The sequence below is a fragment of the Amphiura filiformis genome, chromosome 6, assembly GCF_039555335.1.
Source record: "Amphiura filiformis chromosome 6, Afil_fr2py, whole genome shotgun sequence".
NCBI lineage: Eukaryota > Metazoa > Echinodermata > Ophiuroidea > Amphilepidida > Amphiuridae > Amphiura > Amphiura filiformis.
This window is the reverse complement of record NC_092633.1, coordinates 20,767,412-20,786,074: the sequence shown is the minus strand read 5'-3', so window position 1 is coordinate 20,786,074 and position 18,663 is coordinate 20,767,412. Positions and strand designations below refer to the sequence as shown.

Sequence of the window (18,663 nt, the reverse complement as noted above, 5' to 3'; positions counted from 1 at the left end):
TTTGGCAGACTGCTTTAGAGCAAGAGGGCAGTATATCAATTATTTGAACGCTGATTCAGCGTGATAGGTAAATGAAAGAGGGTGGCACACAGGGTTGATCAAGGTTAGCGCCGCGTGGTCTATGCCCTGTTCGCTAATTCAAGAGAATTCAAGCAAAACAAAGACGAAAAAGAGACGAATCCAGATACGGCACTCTGTTAAACTCATAACGATATACGGGCAAAAGGTATCCGGGAAAAGCATAAAGTTTGCGATTACTAGCAATATTATTAATGATGAATCAAGATAGCGTTAAATGTTGAATTCTGATGACCTTACGTAAAGTAAAATATGTCCATTATTGCACTTTATAAAATGAAACTAGGTTTAATTCTCATCGGTATCGTATAATTAAGAATAAAAGCCAAGTTACATGGAGCTACAACCTCTGACATGTAACCTTTCATGTGTGTTCTATACATCCTACTGCAAACCATTAATAGCGGTTAAAAGTTGCACTTAAGACAACAGAACAATCTATATTAAGACAACGAAACAATTTATGAAAAAAGGAAGGGGACTTTTATCACATATATAACTTCTCAAAGATGCTTGTTTTTTAAAACCACCTTCGAGTTGTTTTGATATTACGGTCATTTTATTTATATTTATTCTATCCCCAACTTGATAAATTATTTCCTGAAACATTTCAGAATTTGCTCTTCTAAGTTCCTAAGCTACAATGTGGGAGGGGGAATAGCACCATGTGATTCTTGTCCTAAATAGTACATTTTGGTAAAGTGCACAAGTCACGCATCTTATTTGTAAAACTAACATTAAGATGACCTCTTTTTATAAGATTTATGTGACTTGGTCTTTTTTCACCACTGTTATGTATATAAGTACGTGAAAAAAGGCTTTAAGCACGTTAGTACCTACAATATATTCCAAATACAATTTTAATAATATACTACATGTTATCTCCCTATAATACACGGTAACTAATAATATTAAGTAACAATTTCTAAATACTATAATTACTAACATAATGAAACAATTCTTTAAAAGGTAGATTACAAGTTTTGATTTAAGAACTTCCACAAATTCCAGGATCCCCAATGGTGTAAAATTAATTTGAGACAATTGTCTTTGATGAAAGAATTCGTTTAAATTCCTGGATACCTGGAACCCCTTATAACTATGAACTGCCCCTTTTGTATTATAATGAATATATAATCGTTGTCCAATATTTAGGAGTTCAAAACCGTTTTTGCCATTGTTACTATTCCCTCGCTCGGCGAATCACGAATGGCATTTCATAGGGACAAATTATAGTGATATGATATTCATATGTATGCGGAAATCGTGGCCAAATCTATTGTATTGATCGAGTGCACTTTAGACTCGCACGAACTAGCACAATTACGCACAGGCGTTCGTCCTGTCCTCATAGTGCAATTACTTCCTCTGAACTAAATCTGACTGATTAAACCCCGGGGATTAAACATGTGCCAAGGTTACAGTGTTAAAATCAGTCAAAAAATGAATATTGTTGATAGTGATAATAATAGGAAGATAATGTACATAAATGCGATGAAGATTTGTGCCTGTGCGAAACGATACTGACGTCACCCACAAATTAAGCAAACGCAGAAAGTGAGGGCGTATATCTGGTTCTTGCATAAATTCTCAAAGTTTGTTTTATCACTTGTAGCGTACAACAATTTGCCGACTCGGCTTAAATACTATATTTTTATTGTAAGGCAAATATAAAAATAATATTTTATAATCACATTGTTTTGTTACAATATTTCTATAATAACACACAATTATTTTTGTAAATCTACGGTGAACAGAGATAACATTGACTTACACGAATAAAATAGTTTTCTATTGTTCATATAAAAATATACCGCACAGTTTCATTGTTCACACAGCGTTTATCATATAGAGTTTTACATGAACATAATGGGCGATATCAAAAGCCTTCCATAAATCAGCCATGCAGTCTCCTATTCCATACTCCTTTCACTTACGGGGTTTAACGAAACCAGCCATTTGATGGTAACAACCCTGTGGTCCTATTAAGTACAGTGACGTCAACTGTCTAGCAGAGTAACTGCACTGACAGCAAATAAGCCGTCTTCTTGTCATTTACTTTATTTTGGCATGCAAAGCTGTTAAACAAGTAGATTGTGACTGATTATTATATACTTTGGTCAGGACTATAAAACCGTAAGCCCATACATTTGAAAACATATTCTGATTAGAATAACAAAAAGTAAATAGAAACTAACAAAATGTCACATTCTTTTATCATATAACGTCATTACCAAATTACGAATAGCAGACAAGCGTCCGCTTCCGCACCACGTTTTGTACTAACTACAGAGGGCGATGTTTTTGTTTTTATACAGTGCATAGCCCGTTTTGCCATTGTCGCTACTCGCGTTCGGCGAATTGCGTGAGGCACTTCACGGGACGGTTTATAGTATTCGCCAATATGCTGCAATCCCGGCGAAATATCAACCGCGCATTTTCATGTTTAAAATTCGAACCATAAAGAAAAAAATATTGTCATTTAGCATTAATGTACTGTACTGAAGCATGAGTAAACCCAAAATTGTTTTTCTTATAATTAGCTATTTTATTGTATTGCTATATGTTCCCCCAATATGTGCATGGTGTAAATTACTTACCTATTTATCTATTCTTACTATAGCAGAGTTTAATTGAAACAATTATTGTTTATTTAGCTAAAACCATTAAATTTCATATCTATAATACGATATTTTGATCTACCCGTTTTCACATGTGTACTGGATCAACAATGTTTTATTCGTTGAACAAAATAATCATTTTTGATAGAGGTGATACATTTGTAAGAACTGTTAGCAAAAAGCACACCGATTCCTTTTACTCGGTATGAATACTGTGTCACTGCACAGTGTTATTATCGTGTTCTTCCTTTTCGGGTGCAACATGTGCTGCCTCTTGCTGGAAGTATTTTGTTTAGTTTCAAACCTGTCTGTTTGGTTCCTTCATTTCGATAATTATCTATTTACTACAAATTTAGAGAATCGTCGATTGAAATTCTGCGATATTCCCTTTTAATTACAGCAAAAAAGTATTTACTGAGAAACAAAACTAAGCGGATCTATAATATTAAACGGTTATCGGTAGAATAGTTGTAGTCAAGGTCGTGTATTTGTTGCTATCTACTCACAAGTTTATGTATTGCTTTTTGTTACGATATGTAGCTAACACAACTTATGTTAGCTACCAAATTGAGTTGATGAATCATGAATTGGAATACACTTATAACATTACACCTTGTCCGGTGCAATCAAAAGCGACATTTCATTCTCTCACATCCACTCAACATTTTATGTCTTGGTTAGAACTACTGCTTCCACGCACACAATATACAACCATTAGAATACCATCTCTCCTCAGTTGGTTCACTAAAGGAATGCAATCATTGAGCAAAAAGCTTGGTTGATGGCTCTAAAACTGCCCGATTTTTCTTAGTAACCGGGTTCAATCAATTGTGTGGTATCCAGGCACGTGCCCATGGCTTGAAAATACAACTATACAAATTAACAGAACCACCACAAATTAGTGTAAAAAACTAGGTGTCAAAACATTAACCAGTTATCGTACATGCAGATGTGAGGATCTTAGTCAATACGGAAAATTGAGTGACGATTTTCCGAAGCGTTGACAAAGGATCAAAATAGAGAATGAAAGATAAGATAAGAACGATAGAATAGATAATAAAGACAATCCAATTCTCTCTTCCTTTATCACTATTTTAAAGCTTTCTTCTGTTTTCACTCTTTTTTCGTTTGATATCCACGGCTGTTAATTCACGAAGACATCGTATAATAACTCAAGATCTGGCATTCACCACAGTTTTGACAGTAATAATATACTATTTTCTGTTCCATTTCAAATCAATTCATAGGCCCAGACCTAAATGACAGTGACATTGTCGAGTAATTATAACAACCGAATCATATTCCATTCAGTCAAAGGCCTTACAAAACTCCGGATTGACCACGGCGACTAACTGGCATTTGGTAAAATTCCAAAGTTTCCAAAACAGTGGTGAACACCGAAATCTGATATGCTTTATTCATCTATTGATTCAAACTATGTATGCATTTGTTCAAGGTGAGTCACTATCATCTCTGGAGTCATCCGGTGAAGGTGGCTGAACAAATTTTGTTTTCATTGATGGATATACTACATTATTAGGCATACATATTCCATTAGCTAGCGGTGGCTTCTCGTTCATCTGATCTTCCGTTAAAGTTCCGTCTTGAGTCTTGCGCGGACCGTGCGATTATACGGCGTTCAATACGTGGTCTCCGGGTCTTATGTTTACTTGAATACAGCATGCTTTTGATTATAACTACAAACCAAGGTTAATATGTCGCTTAAAATTAATTGTTCAGACGTGCTTTCCAATAAAATCGACGGTATACAAGTGTCGATATGGCCAAGTGTGTAACCTATTGTCTGTCCAATTAACTTAGACACCCAGTTTTTGTTACTTATTTGAAAAAATATCCACTTTTAAAGAAAGTCATGAAAGAAAAGTGTTAACATTCGCTGAGACCTAACGGGATTTTTGTGTTTCCAAAGCATTGAGTGAGAGTTTACCAGAAATTCTATTGAAATTGGAAGGTTTTTCTCAACACTTTAAAAATAATCCAGTAGAAGTTGGGTACCATTATTTTGGAAGGTCTCATTATACAGATTTGTAGGTATGGTGATTTTGGATAGTGAATGGATGAATAGTAAATTAATTATACTCCTCACCAAAAACATTTTATAAAAATGAAAAATATAATTCAGTTCATAAAATGCAGACAGTGTTTCTAATTGGCATATTTATTCTTAGTGTATTAACTATAAGTGATCCCAGCTGTCCCTCAACCAATTACAACAATTCGGCGCGGTATTTGAATCTTCTTCTGTGCATGCTTTTGGCTTGGCCCAATTCTAAGAAAATAGGGCAATTGTATGCACTATAAATGTTCTGATGTTATTGTTGAGGAGTATAATTCACAATACACTCCAGCCGCATAGTTACTTGCTCTATCATTTGTTATAATGCACCAACTGTGACATCTTTTGAGTTAAGCAGTATTCAGACTTTTTATTGTACGTACAATATTGTATGCAACATATCTACGTTGTTTAATGTATTGCCATTCTATTTCCAGTAATGTTTAAGTTCTAACGAATGTTTGATGACGTAAAATCGATAATATATTTCTACTAGATATTACATGTGACATATTATCGATTTTTCGTCATCAAACATTCCTGGAAATAGAATGGCAATAGATTAAATAACGTAGATATGTTGCATAAAATATTGTACGTACAATACTCGGAGTCTGTGGAGCGCTTTATAGAGGTTGTGCATGGAATTATTGATTGGCTCCAAACAAAGGATTTGAACCGGTGTCCTTCACCGAAATCATGGCACAGTGCAGTCCATTCAATCAAATATTGTCATCAACCTATTTGATCGTAGTGTATTTGTTATGTGTGTGAGACGACCTTTCGCGGTAGATTGCAAACAAGCTTTTGTTGAATGCATTTGGGTAGACCGCCATTATTGTGAATTAGTAAAAGGATCAAAGAAAAAAGGGTGGAATCACTGATCAATATCAGTCCAAGAGAACGCCAAATATGGATCAGGAGTATTACATAATAATACCCTGCTATGACAATAGCTGCACTAGGTTAATCGTATAATCTCCTTATGTGGTTAGCATGGCTGGGCCAGGAAATCCACAAGGTCAGCCAATGTATGTACATGTATTCGGTACATGTGTCATATCTTTACAATGGGTGATAAATTTCTGGTTTTTTTTTTTTCAAAACGCAACATTCGATATTCTAAAGCTTGGTCCAAATCCAAGAGAAGAACCAACTCTAGTAATTTATGTGGTTTCAAATTATATCAGACGTTGCCTTTTGATAGAAATGGTGTTTGTTGATGTGCACAGTTTCCCATTAGATCATAACATGCTGTTGTACATCCAAGGTCAAAGGTCTTTTAATCCATATTTGGCGTTGTTCTGGGACTGAATATGCATGATTACAATGTTCAAACACCCCTTACTGTAAATAGATTATCCCATCAAAAGTTTCAAGTCATTAGGAATATTCGGCTGGACCCAGATATCTTGCTGTAAATCGGTCAAAATTGAATAAAAGTAGACAAGGAAGAATATTTTTCATCGCTTTACTAATAATTTCTGTTAGGTCTGACCGTGTTTAGCAACTTTTCTTTCATGACTTTTTTCCAAAGTGAAAACTTTTCGAAATATATCCTAAAAACCGGGTGTCTAAGTTATTTGGACAGACAATAGTCTTAAAACCGCATGGGCCACTTTTGTCTAAGTGTTACAAAAGTGACTGAATAGAGTTGAACCATGGACCAGTTGAACGATGCTCTTATGATAGGTAGTTTTAAACAATGGGGTATTCGAAGTGGTAGAAATGATTACATAATAGAATATCTCCTTGAGTTTTTTGAAAGTCACAACTAAGCACTGACATAACAACCTTATTTACTAGAAATCGTGCACGGCTGCAGCTCAACAACTTCAACCCCAATTCACGTTGGAAGTGCGTATTTTTATGGTTGTGACATTCTTCGGTAGCACATGGAGTCAAGCAGAAACCATAAGATTGTTTATAGCTCATTTTCCAAACTCTCGTCTTCCATCAAGGCATACAATTACATATAACTATGAGAAGTATGTAGAATTTGTTAACAGAATCGAAATGCTGGCAATAGTGGTCGCCCCAGAACAGCTAGAAGTCCAGCTGAACTTAATTTCAAAATGTTATTGTTTTGTACTTACGGATGCAAAAACTGTTCTCAGTTTTACCAATGATATCTCAGGGATATTCGCCACTTGCACGGTTCCGCCATTATGCACTATGTGCGGGGAGAGCCTCGAACTGGCAGCATACATGAATGGGAATTGAACCAGTCATATAACATTCTGTGTAAGGTTACGTAATTCTTCCTTTCATGTATGCTGCCAGTTCGAGGCTCTCCCCGCATATAGTGCATAATGGCGGAACCGTGCAAGTGGCGAATGAGAAATTACTTTATTTATAAGATATTTTGAAAGGAATTTCATGACTTCATTTATAGATTTTAAAGAAATATCATATTATTATTAAGTTCATGTTAATTATATGAAGAAACACCACTTATAATTATTTTGTGTCAGTTCTTTGATGTTTAATGCACGATAAGCATATTTACGCGGTTCAAACTTGATATGCGCAAACATGGCAAAAGTGGCCCAATACGTTTTCTGGACGATTTAATTAATCGGACATAACTTTTGAATCCAAGCTAGTAAAGAAACCAACTAAACGTCTTCTTGTAGCCAAGATATTACTGATTGTATTGCATATAACATGTGCCCCAACTTCTTTAGTTTTTTCCTGAGAAGTCAAAATGCAATTGTATAAATTTTATTGTTACACCCTGTATACTTTGAATGAAAGTCCTGCAACAACAAATTATATTATGCACTAAAACCAAATTTCACAACTTAAATTAATGCTTTGTTTGCTAGTCTGATTTGCTTATGATTGACAGTTACTGCTGAAATTCTCCGTTTGCACCTGGCGAATGATAAGCTCACTGTTTTTCTTTACACGACACAATTCTCCTCGTTTAATTATGATGTCTTAATCCCATATTGGCAGTCACCGAAGTATCATATTGCTTGCGACATATTTACAACATACAAAAATACATAATAAAATTATCATTTTGATATGCCAACGAATCCAAGAATGCTTCAGGTTAATTCTTCAGGTAGGTTGCTACTAGTATCAGCACGGTGTCATGCAATTGTCAGATCGGTCCTCCTACAAAATAAAATAAATTATACTTGCAACACACTGCCGATGCTCAACATAGGATGCTTACAAAATTCTTCTATGTCCTATATGTTTATAAAATGTAACCACTCATACGCATTTTCACTAAATCTTTTCTGAATTGAATCTTTTGACAAACAAAATTATAACGTTTAAACATAATAATCATGATAATTGGGCTTTGATTTTAAAAGGAGAAAATGAAAACTAATGCTATAATATAGGATCCACAACCTTTATACCTCAAACAATTTTTGTAAACAGATATGAGTAACGTTATTTTTTTTTACACATCAGGACCAATTTATAGCAATGGTTCATTATTTAACCCTCAAACAATACAGTAGAACAGAAATATTCGTGAAAGAAACCATATCTCTGGTACTCCTATGGACCCAGGTGTAACTTTTAAACGGCTTCATTTTTTTCCGCAATGAATTTAAACTTAAGTTGTGGATCGTATAATAGAGAAAGCCTAAAAAGGGCTATATTTCCCGTATTTTCATGGTCGAGTTTATCCTGGGCACTGTGTGTCTGATAAATCTACTTCTTAATAATACTCCGTTTATATATTTTTAAAGCGGCAAGTTTTGCGGATTTAGCGCCTTGTCCTTGCAACCACCCTTTCTGAAAAGGAGTGAGGATCTATCTATTTGACTATCCAATTGATCATTCTTTATGTACAGTTTATAAACTTACACACGACTTGGACAGAGAATGAGCAAGATGCGTTATTGCCTTGCTCATCAAATGCGTAACACGTAACATCTGTGTCTCCTACGAAGAACTCTGAACCCCATTCCGGATTGCACGTTAAACGGGTTACATCATAATCATCAGATATGTCTTGGTAGTTCCATCGAACGAACGTTTCGTTAGAACCGGATTCCGTCGGCTTGGTTATATCTGATGGACATGTAATGACTGGTGGCTTGTTATCTTTAAAACAAAAGGTATAACATTTATAAAATATTATAAACATCTCAAAAAAAATAATGGCCATTATTCAAAAAGGGGGCTACTGTATTACAATTCTGTAAAATGCGTTGGAAGCAGAATTTATTTTTGCGCATTTTGACACCTCATTTGATACAATAGCCCAGAAAACAAAAAAACACCGGTCAATTTAATGTAGTGACTTACATACAATACAAAAACACGATATCATTACACAGAATTCCTTCCATTATACTGAATACAAGATCAATACAATTTACTGCAGCTTTCAAATCATCTTGGGTTACATTGATTTCAATCTACGCTGTGACGTAAATATTTAGTCAATTGCTAAATTAATGAGGTGTCAAAAAATGCAGGAATAAGTTCTGCTTCCAACGCATTTTCCAGATTTGTAATACAATCGCCCGTTTTTGAATAATGGTCATTATTTAAGGGGGTTAGTTACTTTTTTGAGATGTTTATAATAAAAACAATATCATCATCATGGTATCATTATCATGGTATCTTCACCATCAGCATCATTCTCATCTTCACCTGGATATTGGTTGAATTGGTACTGGGGTAAAACCTTCCGAATTTATCGCGACTTCATTCTATGACTACCCAAAACTCCCGTGTGGTGTATAGAATTTCGAAAAAGTGGTACACCATAAAGACGCTGTTATCCAATATTTCTTGGGAAATGCATCGATTTGAAGTGTCAACTTGCAGGGTGTAATGCGAAAAATACGATTCATTTCGTCGGCCGTATCACATACTGACGTATTCGACATTTTTAACATTTTTGAGAAAATTAGTATATTAGTTTGTTATGTTCTACTCTATATATATATTTACCAAAACCCATGCCTCAAAGTGGCTTAGTAAGATATGAATTAATTTAATTATGTCTTATTTACAAAACCTTGAAATGTCTACATCACATAACGACGTATTTGACGATCACCTATACTGCGCAAGCCCAGTATATCGTATCTGCAATTTGAAGAATTTGTCGTTTCACATACTGACGTATTTGCGCTACGTATTTGCGCGACTCTGTCAATTTACGGCAAAATTGCTGTCTTGCCCTTTTCACATACTGACGTATTTGCGCAACTGTTTCACATACTGACGTATTTGCGCGACGTATTTGTCATTTGAACGGCGAAATTGACATTAGTCCTTTTCACATAGTGACGTATTTTATTTAATATTGATTTTTTTTGCAGTATAAGTTATGCTATGATAGTGATAAGTGAATTATATTGAAAATGTGGTATATTTTCATTACTGTTAACCTGGTTTTAATCGACAAGAATATTTTAATCAAGATTATGCAGCAAATGAAAATCACTAGATTTTCAAGTTAGTATGTTAATACGTCAGTATGTGATACGGCCGACGATTTTATGATATCAACAATGAGAAAAATCGAGGGGATGATGCTGTTGATCGGGTTACGGATCTTTAAGTACAAAAAACAATATATTATACCTAGTTTATTAACGTATGGTGATGTAGAGCCGATGCACATTAGAGGCCCAATTTTCAAGCGTACTTCTTTGGTTGCCTCGGCAATATCTCCAATATGCACTGATAGTAACGGTAGTGTAGACTTATCTGTCAGGTAACCATCATCGGTATACCATTCATCATCGTAGTTATCGCTATTGCATAACACATTGGGATATGTGCAATCTGCAAAATATCACAAATTGGATTTTTAGCTTGTACCACTTTTATTGTTAAGCTACATTTACACAATTCTGTATTCCGTTCAAGCTGAAAATCACCATTACTGTTTACCTATGAAGGTTCTTTCAAGTTTCAACCAGTGCCTCAGAGAGTTTGGTTTTTCACGTTCCTTTAACCAAAATGGTGTCCAGTTAATTTAGTGCTCTTCCAACACTATTGAGTTCTGCCTGTGCTTTTTGCAAAATGTAATAAAACAACAAAATTACTCTAAACTAAACTCACTTCCTGTAATCCCACAATAACAGCCATATATTCCGGTAGGTGAAGCCCAGTTTGTCATTTGTTCTTCGTCCACAGAAACCCACCATTTCAATGGCTGTTTCTCTTCATCGAACACTTTGGAATTATAACTTTTCAGCTCTATATATTGATGACACAACCGAGAAGTCTGAATTAACGAGGTAATTTCTGTGATAGTGTTGTCGTATGTAGGGTTTATATCCTCACTACTTGGGCCAGGACCGACCAGGCTGTGCTCATCCTCAGAATCGTGATGAAAAATTGTAAATCCTATTAAATACAACAAACAGATGAAATACTAGTATGGCAATTGAAGAAGTGTACTACTACTAGTACCAGTGCACCAACTCAACGAATAAATGGAGACAATACACATATTTTTTTGTAAATACATTTCTTATTATATAAGTGTCTATATGCTCAACATACCCTCCCAATTGTTCTGTTCATAATGGTCTCACCTGTTGTCATGTTGCAAAAGACATTGAATAGAGGTAGCGGATTTCCGTCTAGTCCCAAAGGCTCTATTTCATATACGCCATCTTCTGGTTGTTGGTGGGGAAATTCACGTTCTAGAGTCTGTTTCCAGGTATAACATGATATTGGCCGATCTGAATGAGAACGAAAATACACCTAAACATTATCTCTTTGTTCTTGATTTGCTTCCATGAAAGTTATAAAATGTGTGTTAATTGAAAAAAAATCCAATTAACGTGAATTTAGTTTCAAAATAATTGTAAAACGTAAAAAGGATCCGCGTAAATCGGTATATACTTACAAATAACATTAACAGGGAATGTACAAGACACTTGGTTATCGTGGTCATCAATGGCAGTACAGGTGACATTTGTTTGTCCTATGTGGAACTCGGAACCCCATGCAGGATCACACGTTAAACGTGACATTGACTCATAATCGTCTGATACTTCTTTGTAACTCCAATATACAGATGCCGAGTTTGCACCAATTGCTGCAGTCTCGGTTACCTCTGCTGGGCATGATAATACCGGTGGCTTATTGACTAGGAAAGAAACAATAGTGCATTCTTAGTGGGTAAAATGGATCAATATAGTTGTTTTTCGTTTATATGAAATAAAGAAAAATCGACGCTGCATGTAGGTACCACGGTGTTGCCCAATTTGGCAATGGTCTTTATTTACCTATTTTCTCTCTATTAGAGAGATTTCGATGTTCCACACGTGTTGCGTGGACCCTGCGGCGTTCAAAACGTGCGTAGATATTGCTAGTCTCGGTTCCAAGCTGGATTGTGCTCCTTCGTCACAGGAGAACAAAGCGGCTGGAACAAAGACTAACACTGTTCTGGTCAAAAGAGGGCGAAGCACATGAAATTTAGTGGTCTCCAGGCGGCACAGGAAGCGCAACACGTGACGTACGAGGCTGGCGAAGATACAGGGCTGACAGCCCCATTCAAAATACACGGTTAGCAATTACAAATGGAAAATTAACATACTTGCAGTGTGGTACACTGTCGTACCCCGACGGTTTTAGAGTAAGATAATTTTGCTTTGACACCACATAACAAATTTAGAATTGTTTGTGAAGATTTCATGATTATATTTCATGGTTATTAGAAAACTAATGACTGGTTTGATTAATCTGTCTCCAAAGAACTGACTCATGATTAGTTACTACATTAGAAAAGAGGAACACAATATTTACCACTCTTGACAGTCAGTTGTAGTGAATATGCTCTAGTCTCGTAACGGCCTATCCATAGTCTTGAACCTTTTCTTATGTTTAATGGAGAAATTGTATTGTACCGGACAGCTGTCAAGTCATCTTTATTTCTATTATCCATCCAAACTACTCGCGTTGGAAAGTGAAATCCCAAACAGTCGCCTTGCTTTACGTGAATGCGTTCTTCTAGTGGTACGTCATAAGTATTTACTTCGTAAACATCAGTGCCTGGTATATCATTAATGCCAACTATTTCCCAAATATGACCTGATGTAGCAGGAATACGCCGGAATATAATGCCTTTGAAGGAGTTGGTTGAAGTCGCTACAAATCGCCATTGAGTAACAACGCCATCGTGAGGAAAACATTTGCTGTACACTAAAAATACATAATTGCTTCCGTCACCTGTGTGGGTACGATAACTGGCAAGATTCCATCCGAGAGTAAGGTCTGGTCCTGGAACTCGTCCACCTGTAAGAGTCAATATTTAACAGTATTGAGATTTATAATGCACTTGCTGAATCACGATGTTGAATGGAATTACCGTGCCATCATATTGACTTGGACAAGGTCTACAAAAATGTATAACATAGACGAGGGTCAAAGAACAAAGGATATACTTGAATAACAATTCAATATCTATTACATTTGAAAATACCTTGTATTTCTGAGGCTGCCCCATAACACTCCACAGGTCCCAATATAAAATCATCTCCAAACAGATCACTCCCAATATCAATCATGAGTACAGGCAATGTATCTTTATCTGTTATATACCCACTGTCATTTAACATACCCGTAGTTACTTCATCAATGTCACAATTACAAAATGTGTCGTTATTGTAGCAAGCAGCTGTTGATTAAATAAGTATTGATGAACATTATTTCATCTTCATTACTGAAAAATTTGATTCTCAAAATAGTCACGCCGATTGTTCTTCGAAGCTTGCTCTTCAGTATAGTATCTGGTAATCATCTATCTCCACAAGAACACACGTAATTTTGTTAAAAACCTTTAGAATATTCACACACATTCATTTTAGTACGAATTAATCGGTTACCTCAGACGACCTCAGGTGACTACTAATGACCTTGAAATATGTAATTTTATTTTGAATATAAAGCTGAAATTCCCACGTGAAAAAAAAAGCAACAACAACAAAAAAAAAACCCGAAATAAGATAATTAGTTTAAGATAATTTTGTTTTGGAAATCCACAAACAAGAACCATGGGGAACTCACATAATTATGTGACCGTCCACCACAAACCAGCCGTAAAGTCGGCCTCGGTCAATTTTGTTTTATTTCGTGTTTAGAAAAATATATATCATAAGCTTTACAATTGTATATCCTTTGACTTCAAACGATATCCAGAAGTCTGCCATTATCACTGTAAAACAAAGCCTTACGAACTGGAGCTTAGAGGATCCCTTTTTCATAATATTTGCTAAATATTTTCATTAAAGTGTGTATAAATCCAATTAACGTTATCTGATTCGCAGCAACTCCAAATTCGTGATTGCAGGGCACAGCAACAACACCAGGTAAATAATTATATTGTGCAGGCGGGAAACTAAATCAATTCACGTGTATCTGCTATTACATCGCTATCACACCTAATCAATGATAACTACCTTAGTGTTAATAACGACCAAACAGAATGAAAATCCTTGAGGGGACAATATAATAAGCAGTGTCTCACTGTCTCTATAGAATTCCTGAAAGATTAGACCACATGGTGCCAATGAGATAATTTGAAATACTCGCTCACGCTCTTGTCCTGTCTAGGCGGGCTAGGAGAATTAGGCTAGCCGAGTTGTGCATGGCGTAGAGTGGTGTATCTGCTATTTGATATTCAGACGATAGATCTTTGAATACCGGGGTAGAAAATGATGAATATCTCCCGTTATTTTTGGTTTCTATAAAAACCAATAGCAAGGCTTGCACTTGAATATATGTGTTGAAAGAACATGATAATCTTAAGTGTGCGTATTGAAAACCAAGCTTGCGTATTAAAATCAAAAACTGAAAAAAAAATAGGATTTTATAATTATGCGCAGAACAAACAAATGAGTCCTTCCAGCAAATAAGGGGCTGCCGCGCATGTGTAGTGGGGAAGAAACGTACCAGGCTCACTGACCTCTAGAGAGGTCAGTGACTAGGCTATTGTCAATTGCCTTAGTCGGAGGTCCTTCGGTCCATATAGTCTCAAAACTATTAAACAGGTCAGAACAAAATGGTCATGCATGGCTGTTGAAGAACTAGTGGATTCGACCTACCATTATGGGAATTTCTACCATGAAGATATTGAGGCGATAACACTGTGCCCCGTTAGCACTTATTCTCAATGCCTGTCAATTTCGTTCCTTCTGCATACCATATAGGCCTAATTCTTATTACTAAAATCGAATGACATGCATTACTTTTCAAATATTGCTAACCTTCTATAAGTCCACACGGACAACCTCTTGTTCCTGTTGGTGTACCCCAATTATACATGGTGTTATTAGATCTAGATATCCAAAACCTTTCCGCTCTTTGCCCTGCATAACTCCCATCGCATTCCATTTGGAGTAGTTGTCGGCAATGTTCAGAGCGATCAATAACAGCTAGAACTTGAGCCAAGTCATTTTGATACACGGCAGTAAGTATGTAGCTTTCTTCGGTCAGTGTTTGGTTCAAAACAGTTTTTCCTATAATGATAACGAATAATCAACAGACTTATAAAAAGTATTATTTTTGTGTCAAGCATACAAATAAGATCCTCCAATACGTAAGTGCAGGAGGACAATACTGTACGTTATAAGTGATCTATTCTACTTTTGAAAGTAAGAAACTATATTTCTCTGTAGTGAACTTGCTTCCATTAAGGGATCTAGAATGAGCGTTTATGGCGTTTCGACAGTATTTTTTGTGGGACATGAGAGCACCTCAGACGTATCGAATTGCATTCTGAATACGAAGCATGTCTTTCTGATATCAAATAATTTTCATTTTTGAAATTCACGATATAATACACATTTTATGACAAATTATTAAAATTTGATATTTTTCAAATTTTTGATATATACAGTGCACAACTTATAAGTTCCCCCTAATGCTTTTTAAAATAAATCAAAAATTATTTAACGAAATGTAAAACTGTAAAAAGTTATGAGTAACCTTATTTGTTTTACAAATCTGGGCCAATTTGTAGTGTCACACATCATTGCGTTTGGCCACAATGGTTCATTATGTAAAAAAAGAGGGAGTTTTAAAAGTTGCACCTGAGTCCATAGGAGTCAATTGTCAAACAATACAGTATGTTAAGCCTGTCCATGTGTTTGTAATGGAAATAAAACCAGGGAAAAAGTCTAGATGTTTAGTAGGGGATGTGTCCTCCTGCACTATTGACAAGTGCATTGCAACGTCGCCGCATGCTGTTTATTAAATTCCGGACCCGTTGCTGGTCCATGTTGTTCCGTAGATGTTGGATTGCTCGGGTTAACTCTTGCAGTGTTGTGTTTTCATTGATAAGGTTTTTAACATGGTTCCAACTGAAATTTTGTTCTCAATTTTCGAATTACATCAGGCGCAACTCCCACACGACGAGCAATTTCTTTCACCGGTACATTTTCATCCAGCAAACCTATTGCTCTACCGCGAAGAAATTCGGGCAAACTCGGCATTATTAAAATGTGACTTTTTACATGTGATGAACTACTGGCGATATGGTCTATCCTCACTGCTGTACATATCCCTTCCATCTCAGACATTTATAATAAAAAAGAAGAGAATAAAACGCCTGCTTTGCTTTTCAAGAAGAAGAAGAAGAATACCAACGATTAAGTTTTCTTTTACAAACACATGAATATCCCTGGCCTACTGTATTGTTTGAAAATTGAGTCCTATGGACTCGGATGCAACTTTTAACACTGTTTAAAACGGTCTCCTTTTTTTACATAATGAACCATTGTGACTGAACGCAATGACGTGTGACGCTAAAATTTGGTCCACATGTGTAAGACAAATAAGGCTACCCAAATCATTTTACAGGTTTGCATTTCGTCAAATAGTTTTCCATTTATTAAAAAAAAATATGTAGGGGAACTTATAAGTTGTGCACCTATATAACAGTCCTCGAAATAAATTTTATAAATCTAATGATATATTCTTAAAGTGTATGTAGCTGGGAGGAAAAGCCGACGATCAATTGAAAATTTTGACCTTTTATATTGAAGATATAGATTTTTTTCCCAAAAAAAGACCTATTTTTTTTTTGGTGTTTTGGAAAAAAAAAATCCATATCTTCAATACGAAAGGTCAAAATTTTCAATTGATCGTCCGCTTTTCATCCCACCTACATACACTTTAAGTATAAATCATCAGATTTATAAAGTTTACTTTAAGTACTGTTAAATATCAAAAATATCAAAAATATCAATTTTTAATGATTTGCCATAAAATGTGTATTACATTGAGAATTTCAAAAAATCAAAATTATTGGATATCAGAAGGACATTCTTCGTATTCAGAATGCAATTCGATATGTCTGATGTGCTCTAATGTCCCACAATAAATACTGTCCAAATGTTCATACCCCTTCCCTTAAGTTAAGACACTGTTTATTTTGCTCTGAGTTTGTTGTCTTATTTGCTACTGAGTTCTATTTGAAATTGCCTTCAGTTTTTGACTTGAATTTGTTTTTAAACTACAGCATGTAGTTTTCGTTGGTTGCTTTTATATTTTGTTGTCACTTCCCAAAGACAAAGAAGAGCAGTTTATCTGCTCGAAACGTCGGTTGATTTTTGTCTGTTATATGTACACAGTGATTTTCATCACTTCCAGTGTACTTTTGTACTGTTTTCCTGAGTTCTGTGGGCTCTGGAATTGGCAATTTTTGGCCATCGAACTTTGCCTATTTTTGTGCCTACATTGGTTGTTTGATTTATCGTGTCTGTTTATATGCACAGTGATTTCCATCACTTGTTCTAGTTGATCCTTGTTGTTTTTGCAGGTTTAGCAGGTTTAGCACTTCTGTGTACCTTGGAACTAGTAATTTTTTGTTATCGAGCTTTAATTGCCTACTTCTAATGCGAATGTGTCCCCCTGCATAGTGTCTACAGTAGTCTGTATTTTACTTGTTTCCCCACATCAAGTTGGTGTACCTTGCTCTTTTTCTTTCCTTGTCCTCGTCCATTGGATTCACCAATACCTACTTTATTTGACCAATATTTAAATGAATTGATTAGTATTTCTTACCCATATCGGATGATAAATCACAATATACATCGATTGGTACGATCTCATTGTCATCAGGTCCTCTAGGATTAATCTGATAGATACCACTCTGTGCATCGGGATGCTGGATTTTAATCTCATGACATGTGTAAGGATCTGAAGGATGTAAACATGTAGGTTACCATGGTAACTAGCATTATCAAAGCCTTCGCTTATTTTGCATTTTCGTAACCGTTCGATTTTATTGTATTGGCATGATTGTGACAAACATTTACAATCAATACCATTCCCACTATGAATTGGAGTTTAAATGATAACGTTTCCATAAGAAATAGAATTGTATCTCTCTTCCAAATGTTAGTTTTTACTATAAGATATTTCCACGTTTAAATTTGAAGCGAACAGAGGCAATACAAAGAAAATCGCTATTTTCAAAACAGTGCATGTCACTAATCCAAGCCACTACGTGACTGACGTCGGTTCTTATGTGTTATGACCTTAGCCCACGCCATGTACGTACAATGTTCTGAACATCAACCAATATTTCGATCGAAATAATTCAAAAACTTTTAGGCTCTTAATTTAAAAAAGGAAAAGGATAAAACAACATTTTAATAGCTAACATCACTTAATCAAGATTATTATGATTTAAATATATCGTACTACAGGGTGAGTCAAAAAAGTGCAATAGAGCAAAGAATCGATATTTATGTAAGAACCAAGTTAAACTTTCCCATTATTGAAATGTTCTATAAATGCCACACTCAATAGTCACCTTCTGTGAAAAAATGAAGTGACTCGCGACTACCGTTTAATTTTTACGAGTCCTTTTGCTGCGATACCCAATTTCATTATTTGTCCACGAAGTACCATGTATTTTGAATGGGAGCACAC

At 35.5% G+C, this 18,663-nt stretch overlaps 1 protein-coding gene across 1 annotated transcript in view; it reads right to left on the bottom strand.

Annotated features, from left to right (window-relative positions):
- Positions 1-7,123: 7,123 nt before the first annotated feature.
- Positions 7,124-18,663, bottom strand: part of LOC140154400 (uncharacterized) — a 36,295-nt gene continuing 24,755 nt past the window's right edge. The window contains exons 15-24 of the mRNA XM_072176968.1: positions 17,791-17,925; positions 14,991-15,242; positions 13,208-13,402; positions 12,532-13,020; positions 11,630-11,872; positions 11,313-11,462; positions 10,834-11,121; positions 10,351-10,554; positions 8,614-8,853; positions 7,124-7,902 (exon numbers count right to left, since the gene is read on the bottom strand). Of these exons, the coding sequence (XP_072033069.1) occupies positions 7,901-7,902; positions 8,614-8,853; positions 10,351-10,554; positions 10,834-11,121; positions 11,313-11,462; positions 11,630-11,872; positions 12,532-13,020; positions 13,208-13,402; positions 14,991-15,242; positions 17,791-17,925 (2,198 nt within the window). The 3' untranslated portion in view covers positions 7,124-7,900. The remainder of the gene's footprint in view (positions 7,903-8,613; positions 8,854-10,350; positions 10,555-10,833; positions 11,122-11,312; positions 11,463-11,629; positions 11,873-12,531; positions 13,021-13,207; positions 13,403-14,990; positions 15,243-17,790; positions 17,926-18,663) is intronic.